This window comes from Cynocephalus volans, chromosome 2, assembly GCF_027409185.1.
Source record: "Cynocephalus volans isolate mCynVol1 chromosome 2, mCynVol1.pri, whole genome shotgun sequence".
NCBI lineage: Eukaryota > Metazoa > Chordata > Mammalia > Dermoptera > Cynocephalidae > Cynocephalus > Cynocephalus volans.
The window spans coordinates 118070946-118087146 of NC_084461.1; the positions used below are offsets into that span (position 1 = coordinate 118070946).

General features: G+C 38.3%; 1 protein-coding gene across 1 annotated transcript; it reads right to left on the reverse strand.

The window, feature by feature from the left end:
* Positions 1 to 2760: 2760 nt before the first annotated feature.
* C2H5orf15 (chromosome 2 C5orf15 homolog) lies at positions 2761 to 15306 on the reverse strand. The gene is made up of 3 exons (XM_063087147.1): positions 15132 to 15306; positions 5714 to 6240; positions 2761 to 4242 (listed from the first exon to the last, which is right to left on the reverse strand). The coding sequence occupies exons 1-3, from the start codon at positions 15268 to 15270 to the stop codon at positions 4111 to 4113; spliced, it is 798 nt and encodes a 265-aa protein (XP_062943217.1). The 5' UTR covers positions 15271 to 15306; the 3' UTR covers positions 2761 to 4110.
* Between the last annotated feature and the right edge of the window lie 895 nt (positions 15307 to 16201).

Sequence of the window (16201 nt, forward strand, 5' to 3'; positions counted from 1 at the left end):
GGTCTAAAAATAAAAAACAAAAACATTATGTTGACTAAAAGAAACTAGATACAAAAGAACATATACCTTTTATTCCCTCTATATGTAATTCTAGAACAGGCAGAACTAACCTATGGAGATAGAAATCAACAAGTAGGTACCTCTGGAAGGTGGGTGAAGAATTGCCTGGAGAGAGGCACTAGGGAATCTTCTGGGGTGACAGAAATATTTGATATGTTGTTTGGGGTGGCAGATACACAGATACATACAATTGTCAAAACTGATTGAACTGAAATCTGTGGATTTATGTATGTAAAATATACTTCAATAAAACAACTATAATTTCCTCAAAAAAAAATGTAAGAACTTCTGTTGTCAAAAGACAGCACCCAGAGAGTGACAAGGCAAGCCACAGAGTAAGGAAGCTATTGGTCACATATACCAGTAAAACCATATCCAGAACAGATAACTCCCAGAAACCAGTAAGGAGAAGACAGACACCCCAAAAAGAAAAATAAGCAAAAGACTTGAACAAGCACTTTCCAAAAGATGATATCCAAATGTCCAAATAAACATATTGAAAACATGATCAATATGATCAATCATCAGGAAAAGGCAATACCAAACCACAAGGAAAGACCACTGCATATCCACCAGAATAGCTGAAATTAAGAACACTAACAATGCCAAGCATTTGCAAGGATGTAGAGCAACAGGAATTCACACAGGCTAGAAGGAATATAAATTGGTTCAATCATTTTTAAAAATGTTTGGTATTAGCTCTTCAAATTGAACATACACATCCAGCAATTCACTCCTAAGTCTATGCCCACGAGAAATGCAAACACTCCTGCAACAAAAGACATGTGTGAGAATATTCCTAACAGTGTCGTCCATAATAGTTTGAAAGTAGAAGCAACTCAAATGTCCATCAGCAGTAGACTAGATAAATATAATAACTTGTTGAGCTATTCATTTGTTTGACGTATTTTTCTATAGCAATAGGTGGAGAAAGTCTTCCTAAGTAAAGAGCAGGGGCTTTTAAATCTAGAGCCCTATTAGTGGTAGCAGATGGGTCTGAGACTCTTTAGAAAGGAGCTGGAAGAGAGGTGGGATTACAGCTCATGGGGTAGAAACTGCTGCTTACTGGTCCAAAATCAAGCTCCCCTGAGTCATTTAAGCAGAATAGACAGCAGGTCACCACCACAGAGAGTTACTGAGATGCAAGTCAGAAATCACCCAGCTTCACTTCTGGAATTTGTCTGCCCTCCCAACAACTCCCCCTCCTAATGTCAAAGTAAAAACACAAGTGAACAAATCCAGCTAATTGAAGAGAACTGCCCCATATATTCTGGCTCAGGCTGTGCTGAGTCAGGCCAGAATGACCTTAAGCCTCAGAACAGCCTTTTTTCTGTTCCCTGGGGAGACAACTGGCCCTCAAAAGAAGACTTAACATCTTGAACTTCTGCTGGGAAGGACGGAACTGGGTCGTGCTGAACCCAGAAGGAGGCAAACTGTTGCACCACCAGGCTGAGAGAAGGCAGAAGGGCAAAATCGATCAAACACATGAGAGTGGGGGAGAACTGGAACACTTTGGCAGCTGTGCCACAGTGACCTTCACCTTCACCAGGCAGCAGCTGCTCTGATCAGCACCTGGGATTTGGGGAAAGGGATAACATTTCATACAATTATTCTGGGCTTTAGCTTCACGTAGGAATGTGGATGTGCAGATAAAGACAGACACACTGCACCTTGGCTCTGATCCCCTACATGCAGTTGTATGTCCAGATGTCAGTAGTATTATACAATATGCCGACTGTGTGATCCTGTGCAGAGCCTGGGTTTTCTTGGTTTTCTCCTCATCTAATTTCTCAAACACTTCATTGAACAACAATTTAAAGGGGCGTCATAGACACTAGGCACAATGGTGAGTTTGGGGCTGGAGAGAAGTAAGAGCCAGTTCTTTTCTCAAAAAGCTCTCTTTATGGGGCATACTACACACATTCTACAAAAGATCTTGCATTCTCTCATAAGTTCACATTTAAAATCAAGAAATTCCAGTCAAGACATGCCTGCCTGCATAAATTCTAAATGTCTGTTTCTGTCCACCTCACAAGTTTCAACACATTCCTTTTCAGCTAAGATATGGAAACAGGAACTAAAAGGTAACCTATTATGCTATTAGTACCAACATTTTGTGCAGAGCTCCTAGTTTATCCAGAAAGCGAGTATGGAAGAAGGAAGTAGATACCATCACACAAGTAAGACACAATGGTGTTGTGAGACTCAAATGTGGGTCTTGGGTGCCTAGTCCAGTGACTCGGGTACCTCTGTGAGGCTCCGGCAGCATTTTTAATCAATATACCATCTGACACTCCAAAGGTCAGAGGTTACTGATTGCAGCATTAGGACTTAGGTGGCAAAGACTGTTCCATCAGGAAGTATGCAAGAACCCTATATTCACCAAGGGGGATGATCAGATTGAGGTAGCCTTTCATTCCAGACAACAGGGACCCCAGTATGCTAGAAAGAGCACATTGATTTAGCTACTTATACTTTTCTTTGCCATCCTACTTTGCTACAGTTTTCAATAAACTGCAGCACGTACCAGTAAACTGAACCTAAAGAAGGATTTAGAAGTGTAAGTGGAATTCACAGAAGCAGATCTACCACTGAGAGGGACAACTGCAAGCTAGTCAGGTTAGCTTCCTCCCAAACTACCCCTCTGTCACAGCACCCAAATGCCATCACCGAAATGAAACCCATTTGTAAAATCATGGATTTATAGTTTTGCCATTTATTTTTTAAAATTTTATTCAAAATATTAAATAATACAATTTCAGATATGAAAAAAATTACTGCAATAAAACAGTTCAGGTGTGTTTCCATTGTGCTTCCCTTCTTTATTAGGACAGTACACTGTCCACCGAGAGAAAGGATAGGCAGCACTGCTTCTCCCATCTCTACACAGAGCGCATGCCCACTGGCTCACCTGGGCCTTGGTTAATGTATATTAGGGGTTATGTTTTCTAAAAAGTTGTAGTGACACTTGTAAGTCAACCATGTTTCAAATCACTTATTTACATACTGATCAAATCTTTATTATAAAGAGACAGGCTAAAATAAAATCCAAATAATTTCCAGTTGCTGTAAAAAAAAAAAAAAAACTAAGAAAATATAACAAGTGCAGGAGGAAGGTCATTATACACATATATCCTTTATGTTTTCAAACAACTTCATTCAGGTATAATTTTATTTTGAAAGACTGAGATACAATATTACTAAAGTGATAATGGCCTCTAAGATTCATTCAAACTTACTATAAAATAGTAAACAAAGTGAACAAATCTGATATAATTTTAAACTCTGCCCATTGCTTGAAACCTTTGAGGACCCATGCTACAACCAATTGCTAACCAAAAGCAATTGCACATGTACTTAATAATTTACTAGTTTCTACCTTTAAATTTAATTCAGTAATTCAAACCAAAAAATGATATCTCTATAACATTTTATCTATGGTCCACCGCAAACTGCAGTCTCTACTGCCAGAACTTCTAGACACAGTTAATGTGTTACCTAAAATTGTGGTCAGACTGAGCAATATCGTTATCTTAAATTATGTTTAAATTATCTAAAAGTATCCAAAGCAATTTTCATGGAAGAAAAAAATGTTACTTAAATGCAAAGCACTATCACATATATCCTTATACATTATTGGGACCACAAAGAAATGTGTGCCTAAAAAGTAGTATTTGGATGGCAGAGAGTGAATCTAAGTCAGCAGTACCAGATATGTTAGAATTTAGTTACAAGTTTGGAATCTTTTAAAAGTAGCATCACTAATACTTCCAGAAGAAGTATAATAAATCTAAAACAATAAAAACAACAATGTAAATATAAGGTAATGCTTAACTCACATTTTGGACACCTGATTGAATTCAGCTCCAAAAGTATAGATAAAAAATTATATACTCCTTGTTTGTGACATTTAATTTCCAAAGCACCAAGGCAAAAGAGAGACCCACCTCTCATTTAAGTACCAATTGCCTGTGGCAAACATCTGCACAACATCATATAAAAAGTCAAGCAAATAAAGTTACACAATAAGCAAATTCAAATCACAGTGCTTCAAAAAATATAATCATTGGTAATCTTCAAAGAAGGCATTGCCTCATTAACATTCTGGTCTAGACGATGATATTCCACTGTTTTAGAACAAAGGCCATCACGCCATTTCCTGCTTTGAACCAGAAGGAAAATCTAGAATAAAACAAAATTAATTAAATATGCAAAAGAGAATATGGAGAACTTGGTAAACGTTTTTATAACACGTGAAATATTTCTCTCCTAGTTTCCCAAATACAAAAAATAAAATATTAACAACAAAAAGTCAAATATTTTGCCTTCCATCTTGTAAATAAGGCTAGACAATGATTCTCAAATTTCAAGTACATAGGAATGCTTGTTAAAGATTCCTGGGCTCTGTCTTTAGAAATTGAGTTAGTACATGAGGTGGAATCCAGAAATCTACTTGTTTAACAAGTCTCTCAGCTGTTCATAATAGAGATGGCCCAACACTAAACACTGGGATACAATATCATTGGCATTCAAAATTCTGTCTACATATAAATACTTAAAAAGCTAGTGATAAGTCACTAACTACAAATAAGGGTATGTTTGCTGCTATTTTCTAACAATTATCAGATTCACTGATACTGAAAACTGGAATGCATTTTGAAATTATCTGGTCCAGTTTCGCCATTTCTCAGGTAAGAAAATCAAGGCCCCAAAAGGAAAGATGGCTTGCAAGGGATCACAAAGCAAGTCATACTAAAGTCAAGAACTGAGATTTCCTCACCAGTAAATATTAGGAAGGAAATCAGGTGATTGATGTCCCTTTTTAACTATTCAGCTCTAGGAATACACAGTGCCGAGATGTACCCTCATACTAAATGACCCAGCCAGTCCTAGTAATGCCTCCTTTGCCTCACGTAATCCAACAAACTGATTCCAGCACAGAAATGTTCAGCACAACATTATTTCTGAACCAAACATTGGAAACCATCTAATAGGAAAACAGCTGAATCAATTATACAGCTATTAAATTGTGTTTTTAAAGAACATTAATGATATGAAAAATACTCATGATTTGTTCAGTAAAGAGCAAGATATAAAACTCTATATGAGATAAAATTCATTTAAAAAGTATAACATGCACACATATGTATGATTATATGTTATGGACCAGAAATACACCAAAGTTACTAACGCTCTGGATAGTAGCTTAAATTTTCTTTCCTAAACTCTGTGTTTTCTGAATTCCCTAAAATAAACATGTAATATTATATAGCCAGAAAAAAGTCATTAAAAAATTAAGTTCAATGCTCAATAAAGTAAAAGACAAAAGTATTAAATTAACACTCTTTCTCCATAAATATTCCCATTGAAGTAGTGATGCTAAATTAAGGTATAAAACCTTTAAAAAAAATTCTCTAGGCTTTGGTTTTGCTCATTAAGAAATAATTTGACTACTTTTTTAGAAGCAAATATAGTCAAGCATTCTGTTCTGTCTGTAATTTGTTAAAATACACAATAGATTTATAAACTGATTAGACATCTCAATCATCAAGTTAAACGACTAAAAATGAAAAAAATCCTCAATCATCAAAAGCATGAATAAGAAATATGACTGCAATAGGGCAACTAGAAGACTGAAAAATCCCAAACTTACCTTCCTTTTGTTGTGATATATAACATAAACAACAACAGTACAAAAAGCAAAAATAATAAGATGAAAAAAGAAATGACTGTCTTCCTCTTCTATATTTGAGGATGGGCTCTTAAAAGACTTCACTGACTGTTCAATTTCTATGTAACCCCTGTTTTCTTCCAGGGTCTCATCAGACTCGTCATCCCTAGGGTTCATGGTCCAATCATAGTCTGGTTCTCCGTAATCTCCATTGTCCAGAGTGTCTTTGGCTGTAGACGGAGAACTATTCAGTGTGAGAAGATCCTCCTCCTCTATGCTAGGATCTTCATTGTTATCAGCTTCCTCTCGGGACAGGGAAGTAGTAGGTGAGGGATGAGGGGCCACAGATGCTCTTCCACTTTTCTCTGTACTAGATGTGGGAGGGAGAGTGGTACTGATTTGGGAAATAGAAGGTTTGGTTTGGTTTTCCTGTGTTACAGCATTCATATTTAAAGTAGAAACATGTTGGTTGAGTACAGTCTGGCTCAGTGAATCAGTCTTCGATGCAGCTGAAATAAATGAATACAGAACATTAAATTGAAATCACCAACCAAACTAAAAGCACCAAGCTAAAAGCATATTTGCCTAAATTTTTCACTAAGCATCTCTCTGCTAAATTCCAATAACTTTCTCTTGAGAACTGTTTATTAAGTCTCAATAGCCAGCAATCAGTTACATTTCTTCTTATTCAATTATTCATCAGCTAACAACTGCTCTGCTGGATAGTAACAACTTAAGCAGCATGAAAGACCCACTGAATTACATAGCCTGCCAACAAAAGAAAAGAGAAGGGTCTGACTTTAGTTCACAATGGCAAAATCACACACAGCCCTTACCCATACCCTCTGTGTTCATTTCACAAAGAAGTTGGGCACACACCCTTGTCCATACTAAACCCCATCCCCAGAACAGAAAGATAGGTGGCTCATTTTGGTTCAAGTAGGTCACAAAAAAGATAGAGAATTTAGACCTAAATACTTTCAACACAACAAATTCAAGACAGGCTATAAGCAAGCTATAAACAGTATTTCTGAGTAATACTTCAACTGGCAGATTCCCTCCCCCAAATTAAAAAAAAAAAAAAAAAAAAGTATCCTTAGGAAGAAGAAAGGGAAAACTCCTAAAAGACAAGAATTAGAAACTGGAACTTGAGGGCCGACCCTGTGGCGCACTCGGGAGAGTGCTGCGCTGGGAGTGCAGCAGTGCTCCCGCCGCGGGTTCTATATAAGGATGGCCGGTGCGCTCACTGGCTGAGCACGGTGCGGCCGGTCACAAAAAGACAAAAAAAATAAAAAATAAAAAATAAGAAACTGGAACTTGAAAACTAAGTGACAACTATTTTAAAGATTGGGGAAGGCAATCTAGGTATGGAAAATGACAACAAAACATTCCAATTTTTATTTCCCTATGCTACTACCTACTCAGCACGGTTTACTAAAGTGAAGGTAAAATTATTTACATAAGTAACTCCATATACCAAGAAGAATCAATAGAGGAAGATTCAACAGAGGAATCTCTGTTGAAATTTAACAGTGTTTCTAATTTATAATCTAATGTAGTATCTATTAAAGAATTTCAAGGACATCTATTACACTTTTTTTAAAAAAACTCTGTTAGGGCCGACCCCGTGGCTCACTCAGGAGAGTGCGGCGCTGGGAGTGCCGAGGCCGCGGGTTCGGATCCTATACAGGGATGGCCGCTCACTGCGCTCACTGGCTGAGTGTGGTGCAGGAGACACCAAGCCAAGGGTTATGATTCCCTTACCGGTCACAAAAAAAAAAAAAAAAAAATCTCTGTTATGTGAGATCTAAATATATTCAAATAATATTTTTAAGTCTATCAAATTAAAGTAAAATATTTTCCAGGAATAAAATTAAAACCAAGTCATTCCAAGGCTTTCATAAATGTGTGCATGCACACAAGTTAACAATTTAAGACAACTCTTTGTTTATGTGAATACACTCTGGTTTGTGTATCACAGTTTGATATCTATTTCGAGTAGGAAAAAGAAATAGCTTGTATCAACTGCACTAAATAGAATCTCCCAGAAAAATAACTTAGTAAATTAGTAAAATTCTCTAAAAACATTTTCATTAATTGAGTTCCCTGAAATTTTTAACTGGAAGAAAAATAAACAGGACCTACAACTGAGTACATTATTCAGAAAACTATTAACAAGAATTTCTAAAAGAAATTTTTACATTTATCACTTCAACTTCGTTATGATTCAGGAACTTAAAAATGACTATTTCTCTGATACATTTAATTTCCCTGCCAAAGTGTAGAAAAACAAATTTTAAAATAAAATTAAAAACTAAAATAACTGGGAGCCAACTAACATTGACTTTTAAGAGAACTGTTTTTCTATAACGTTTAACCTTTGGGATAATCATGTACCTCTAAAGGACACAGGCAGATAGGGGTGGGAATGATTATAAAGAAACCCTTCCACCGTGCACTCAAGAATTCACAGTCATCAGCAAATGCCTTCTTTTACCTTTCACTTTCTTGTTAAAACTGAAATCTGAATCTCCCTTAAGGACTCACTTTCCCTGCAGCCCTTTCAATTAATAGCTGTGTTTTTTCCCCACACCCTTGCACCACTGAATCTGGAGGAGGGGGAACTATCCTCTTCTTCATTGCCCCTTCCCTCATTCCTCTCCCTAAGTGCCTCTAGTTTTGATTCTCATGCCTTTAGCTATCACCCACTTTCATCTACCAATTCCAAGGTCATGTCCCCTAATTCTTAATTTTAGCTCCTGGCTCTATAGTTCACGCTACCCAAGATAAGTACGGTAGTCCCCCCTCATCCATGGTTTCACTTTCCGAGGTTTCAGTTACCCGCAGTCAGCTAAGGTCTAAAAACATTAAATGGGAAATTCCAGAAATAAACAATTCATAAATTTTAAATTGCATGCCCTTCTGCACAGTGTTATGAGATCTTGAGCCATTCCACTCCATTCTGACTGTGTGGATCCACCCACTCAACCACACCAGCAAAGGCTGACTGGGAAGCCTAGATTTCCACACTCACCATGCCAGGGGTGGTATCAGAGAAGACCAAGTAGGAGCTGGGACCTTCTTCCATGCCAGCCAGTAACAAGAGCACCTCTCCCCCATGGTGTCAGTAGAGACCATGTGGGTAACACAACCTTCCATCCCACCCGGAAGTTAATATGGTTCTTCCTCTTCTTAATGGGACAGTGTCAAAGAAGGCCTAGTGGAGAATCAAGACTTTAACCATTGCCCAGAAGTAATGAGGCCATCCCCACCACTATGTCAGTGCAGACCATGAGGGGGAGCCAGAATTCACACTTCTGCCAGAAGTAACAAGGAGACCATCACCTTTTGGGTGTCCATAGATTTCCATGTCTACCTCACAGTAATGTACAGCAACTCACCTTCCCTGCCACAGCAGTGTCATAAAAAAAATCAACTAAAAGACAAAGTTTAAATAAAACCAGAGTCTCATAACATAGTATAAAAATATCCAGGATTCAATAAAAAATCACTTATCATATCAAGAACCAGGAAGATCTCAAACTGAATGAAAAAGGAAACCAACAGACACCAACACCCAATGATACAGACATTAGAATTATCTGACAACGATTTTAAAGCAGATATCATAAAAATGCTTCAACAATTACACACATACTTGAAATAAATGGAAAAACAGAAGCCCCAGCAAAAATTTGGAAGATATAAAGAAGGGCCAAATGGATATTTTAGAACTGAAAAATAAAATAACTAAAATAAAAAGCTCAATGGATGGGCTCAAGAGCAGAATGGAGGAGGTCAGTATAAAGAATCAATGAACTGTAAGATAGAACAATAGAAATTACCAAATTTGAACAACAAAGTGAAAATAGACTGAAAAAAAGAAAATAGACAGAGCATCAAAGACCTATGCAGCAATAACAAAAGATCTAACATTCATTAGATGGAAAAAACAGAGAAAGAGGATGAGCTTGAAAAGTCAAAGAAATAATGACTGAAAACTTCCCAAATTTGGCAAGAGAAACAAATGTACAGATTCAAGAAGTTTAGAGAACCCCACACAGGATAAACCCAAAGAGATCCATACCCAAACACATCATAAATATGAGGGTACCTCAAAAAGTTTGTGAAAAAATAAGATTAAAAGATAATACAAATTTTTCCAAGGACTTTTTGAAGTACCCTCATAATTTCTGAAAACTAAACACAAAGAAAAAAATAAAATGGCAAACTTAAGCACTAACATAACAATAACTACATTAAATGTAAATGGCCTAAATACACCAATTAAATGACAGACTAAAAGACCCAACATATGCTCTTCCAGAGAATAAAAGAAACACTTCCAATTCATTTTATAAAGCTAGTATTAATACTCTCATACCAAAACCAAAAACAGAAAAAGAAAACTACAGATCAATCTCTCTCACGAATATTGATGCAAAAATCCTTAACAAAATATTAGCAAATAAAAATCAGCAATACATATAAAAAATTATATATCATAAACAGTGAGGTTTATTCCAGGACTGCAAGACTGATTCAATATTTTTAAAATCAATCAACATAATCCACCATATAAACAGGCTAAATGAACCTCAATCTAAGTCTCACACTTTATATAAAAATTAACTAAACTGGATGACATATTTAAATACAAAATGTAAAACTATAAAACTCTTATAAAAAAGACATAGTAGAAAATCATTGGAATCTAGGGCTAGGCAAAGAGTTCTTAGACTCAACATGAAAAGCACAATACATAAAATGAAAAACTGATAAATTGGACTTCTTCAAAATTAGAAACTTTTGCTCTGTGAAAGATCCTCCTATAAGTTTTATAAGATCTTCCTATAAAAAGACAAGCTACAAAGTGGGAGAAAATATCTCTAAGTCCCATGTCCAACAAAGGACTATCATCTGGAGTATATAAAGAACACTCAAAAGGAAAAAGGGAAGAGGCAAATGATCCAGTTAGAACATGGGCAAAAGACAGGAAGAGACACTGAAGAAGATATACAGATGGAAAATAAGCACATGTAAAGATCATTAGCCTTTAGGAAAATGCAAATTAAAACTGCAATGAGATATTACTACACATCTATCAGAATGGCTAAAATAAAACATAACGACACTGCCAAAAGTTGGTGGGGATGTAGAGAAACTGGATCATTCATATGGTGCTGGTGGGAATGCCACCCTGGAAAAAAGTCTGGTGGTTTCTTAAAAACTAAACACACAACTACCCTATGACCCAAAAATTGCTCTCTTGGGCATTTATCCCAGAGAAATGAAAACTTATGTTCACACAAAAATCTGTACACAAATGTTTACAGCAGCTTTATTCATACTGGCCAAAAACTGGAAACCACCCAGACATTCTTCAACAGATGGATAAAGTGTAGTATATCCATACTATGGGACACTACTCAGCAACAAAAAGGAACAAACTACTGATGCATACAACAACCTAGATGAATCTCCAGAGAATTATGCTGAGTGAAAAAAGCCAATCCCAAAAGTTACATACTACATAATTCCATTTATATAACATTCTCAAAAATGACAAAATTATACAAATGGGAAACAAATTAGTGGTTGCCAGGAGTTCAGGAGGGGATAGGGTAGGAGGGAAATGGGGATGGCTTTAGAAAGGCAACATAAGATATCCTCATGGTGATGGAAATGCCCAGTATCTTGATTGTATCAATGTCAATATCCTGGTTGTAGTATTGTATTATAGATTTGTAAGATGTTACTACTGGGGAAAATTGGGTAGAAGGTACTCAGGGTCTCTATTTTATTTCTTACAATTGCAAGTGAATCTGTAATTATCTCAAAATAAAAAGTTTAAAGAAATGAATTTCTATGCCTCACTCAAAAATAAAAATAAAACAAACTTGCTCTATCTACATTCTCCAACTCAATTAACAGCAATTCCAACTTTCTAGTTACTCAAGCCAAAAATCTTGGAGTTGTCATTTTCTTAAAAGCCCACATCCAATCTGTTACTCTACCTTCAAAATATATTCAGAATTTGAAGGCTTTTCACTCCTCCACTACTACTGCCTGGTCCAAACCACCATCATCTCACCTGGATTATTACAATAGCCTCCTAATTAATTTGCCTACTTCCACCCTAACCCCTATTTGCCATGCTCAACACAGAAGCCAGAGGTATCCTATGAAAACTTAAGTCAGATAATGTCACTCATCTACTTAAAACCTTCCAGGAGCTCTCCATTTCTCCCCAAAATCAAAGTCTTTATTATAGCCTACAAAATCCTACATGATCTGGTCCTCATTACCTCATTATGATTATCTCTTACTAATCTCCCCAACTGCTCTATTCCCATTGCCTACTTAATAGATAACAGGCATTCAATAAACATTTATTGGACGTGCTCTCAACCCAACTCTCACCACAAATCCAACACACATCCCAAGAAGCATCATTGCACCTATTGCACCCCCTGAAAAGTCCTTCCCATGGTTCTCAGACAGGCAAAACCCCACTCATTCTAAGGATACCTCCAAAGCTACCCTATTCATTGTTTAACTCCAATACCTAGCACCAAGTAGGAGCAGAATATGTACCGTTTATGGAATAAAAACTTATAAGTAACACACGAATATAACACAAGAAAATAAACTAAGAATTCATCTGAAACATTTGATGTAAAGTAGATCAACCTCCTTGACCTCCTCTCCTTCAAATCAGAGAAGTCGATCCAGTCAGATATAAAGAGTATTCAGAACAACTAAAGTGACAGCTCTGACTTTATGGATTCAATTGTTGCGCTTCTACAAACATATACATTACTTTAGACTTCTAAATCTTCCATCTCTACTCTTTTCTAATTGATATTACCTCTCTAATTAAAACTTAACATTTTAGTGTGGTGCTGATAACACTAAGGTCAAGGGTTCGGATACCCTTACCAGCCAGCTGCCAAAAAAAAAAAAACTTAACATTTTAAAAATAACTCTTTCTAAATTTAATTCTCCTCTTCTACTGGCCCCTTTTTAAAAACTGCCTTAACATAAAACTATGTCAGCATTGCTCAAACTTGAGAATGCAAAGAACCCTGTGAATTCACTCACACGCTGGTTTGAGAAACACTGCCTTGAAAATTAATTTCATCCCAGGGCCTGCCCATGGCTCACTCGGGAGAGTGTGGTGCTGAAAACACCAAGGCCACGGGTTCAGATCACTATTCAGGGATGGCCGGTTAGCTCAACTCGAAGAGCGTGGTGCTGACAACACCAAGCCAAGGGTTAAGATCCCCTTACCGGTCATCTTTAAAAAAAAATGCATCCCGCATCAAATTTAGGTGATTGTTTGGGAACAATACGATGGCAAATGTAGAGAAGCAGGCACTTTTGAAGTGGCACGGTAAGTCTTGGTCATAAGGTGGTCATCTAGTGGTCCAAAATTCTTATGTTAATATTTTGAGACTTTACAGAAACAAAAACATAAAACATAAAAATTTTTACTGACTGCCAAGAATACACCCAAGCACTAAATTTTAACAAACCTAATATGGAACAAGTTTAAAAAAATCTAATGTACACTTACTTGAAATTTGGAACTCAATACATTCTAGACTAATTTTCTTATTACAAGAGTGATTACTTTGAAATTACTCCACCATAAGGCACACTTACGAAAAATACTTCTATTACCCCAAGCTTTACAAATGCCACACTGTACTGCAATGAAGCTGCTCCTCTATTAAAAGCATACATATCTGTTTTCATTTAAGTTATTTTCAATAGGGGATAATCTAAATTTATAACATTTAAAATTAGTATATATAAAGATTTAATAAAAAAAGATAAAGTTTCCTTAAAATGTCCCAGTATAGCTGCAGCAATACTCACAGGACTCTAGCACATAAAAACAGAGGCAGAAAGACACCTTAATACTCCACACTCCCGCTCACTTACTTGCCCTCTACCCCATTCACAAGATTTTCAACCACCTCTTAGAGGAAAAAGCTGTTTCTAAAACTACAATTAGCAGATATATATCCCCCAAACCATATCTCTTAAACATTCCAGCAGGAAATATAAATGTTTAAATGTCATTTTTTTCTTAGATGATTAAATGACCAAAACAATTAAATACTTTAGGAACAGGGATATCTGCACCAACCAGGGAAATCCTCATTACATTTTACTAATGGTGAAAGGACCTTGAAAAAATGGACCACAGTCCTCACAAATTTACAAATACTTCTGGGGGCGGGTGTCCAGTTACCAACACTAAAGTGTTGCTGGGGAAACACAGTATGTACCAACAGCGCTGTAGTAGAATATAGTGCTGGACAGCCCCTGTTGGCAAGTAAGAAACACTACCCTGGTTCACACTGTTTTTCATACAAAATCACACACACAAAAAAAAAAATTTAGCGAGAAAAGGGTCTTGGCCTGAAAGAAAATGAAACTACTAAACAAAATACTATTTAATTATTATACATTCTTATTCATGGACTTTTCCCACTGTCTCAGGCCCTCGTTTACAGATTTCCTCATTTCTTAATAAAGCCTTCAACATCTTGATTCAGAATGTAACATTTGCACACACACAAAAAAATCCTTTCACAATCAAATCCTACGGATCCATTAATATAAGACAGGGTTGCCCTGGCTAACCCAACACACAGGGAAGAAGAACTACGTTTACAAAGAATCTCCCTTTTCCCCAAACTCCCCCTTCCAAGCCCATCAGGAGTCTAACGTCCCAGTATGTGGATCTTTACCAAGCACCAAAACCTCCAGACCTCAGAGATGCACCACTACCCGAATACAGTTCTTTTCCCTTTATTTTCACTCTCCGAAATACTCAATCAGCTCAGTCCGGTAACTGAGTCATTGCCCCTGCACACCTCGGTCGTTACCGCTGACCGGACCCGTCCTGGAATACTCCCATCCTTCCTTGCTCGTGCTAGACCCCTGAGTCCCTCCCCACGCGACCCTGTCTAGACACCACACCCCCTAACCCCGGCCATCTCTTCAGCCCGTCTCCTCCGCCTATTCTTCTAGACTCTCCTAACTCCCCAGTACAAGGACTTCTGGAGACCCCCCACCGCCATTCTTGTGGCAGCCTATTCTTGAGGACTCTCTAGACACCACCACCACTCCTCCCTCCCCGCCGATCTACGCATCCTGCTCTCCGGGTCCATGCTTCTCTCAACACCACTTCCCAGCCCCCTTGAAGACCCTACCACCTTGGACCCCTTCGCACACCATACTCTCCCTCCTCGGGCCCGTAGAGACCCTGCCCCAGCTAGACATCGCCGTCTGCTCAGCACACTCGGAAGCGCCCTTTCCCCAGCCCGGGCCTGTAACCAGGCCCGCGCCCGGGCCCTCCCCGCCTTCCCGCGCCCCCCTTTACCACTGGACATGGCAGCGGACGCAAGCAGGAGCGCCAGGACCAGCGGCCGCGCCAGTCCCCCAGGGACCTGGATGCCCGGCCTGGACAGCAGCTTCGCTTGCGCGGCCCCCCTCATCCTCCCCAAGGCGGCAGTGGCCATAACGGACTCGGCCGGGAGCCTGTGCTATTGCTAGGCTCTACGTCATGACGTCAGGCATGCGAAAGGCGCCGCCGCTCTAGGCGTCTGCGTCCCAGCGCGATGACGTCACAGGCCGGCGAGGGGCTCTAGAAACGGAAATGAGGGGGAGGGGTAGCTGGAGTTGTAGCGAGAGGGATCGCCCCCCACTCGGTTACAAGTTACCGGTGTGGTGTGTAAGGTGCTGAAGAGGGGGAGCGCGAGCTCCTCCATGCCTCCCACAAGGTGGGATACTAAGCAGCCGATGAAAACGTTTTTAAACATTTTTAAGAGAAAGATCGAGCTGTGCAAGTAGATCAAGAAAGCGAAGTAAATTGCCCTTTCCCTCCAAAGGCGAAGGAAGCATAAATGTTAGCAGTGGTTTTATCTGGGTGGTGAAGTTTTACGTACTATTTCTTATCTTTCACCACAATCATTTATTATTTCAACAAGTATTTAGCACATCTCCATATTTCAGGATACAGCAGTGAACAAAACGAAGCCCCCTTCCGTTGTAGTTATTTACTTGTGAGGGAGACTACAGTGTAGTATATAAGATGGGAAAGATATTATGGGGGAAAGCAGGCAATGTGGCTGGGAAGTGGGGGGAAGGGTTGCCATTGGAAATACCTTCCAGATTTCCTAAAATAAGCTCTTTACTTACTTTTTATTACTTTCTATTACTTTTTATATTTTGTAACCCAAAACAAAACCCCCATATGAAAATGCAAATTTAGAAACTTCCAGGAAGTTCTCTTAAGGCCCTAGCACAACGCTTTGGTCTGTGTATACATTCTGTGAATGTTCCCTTAAGAAACAGCTATAGGCTTCAATTCGTAAAAGTTCCACTTGATCAATTTTCAGGAAAATCAGTGTGGCATAAAGCAAGACATTTATTGCTTCACCACTTTGGTCT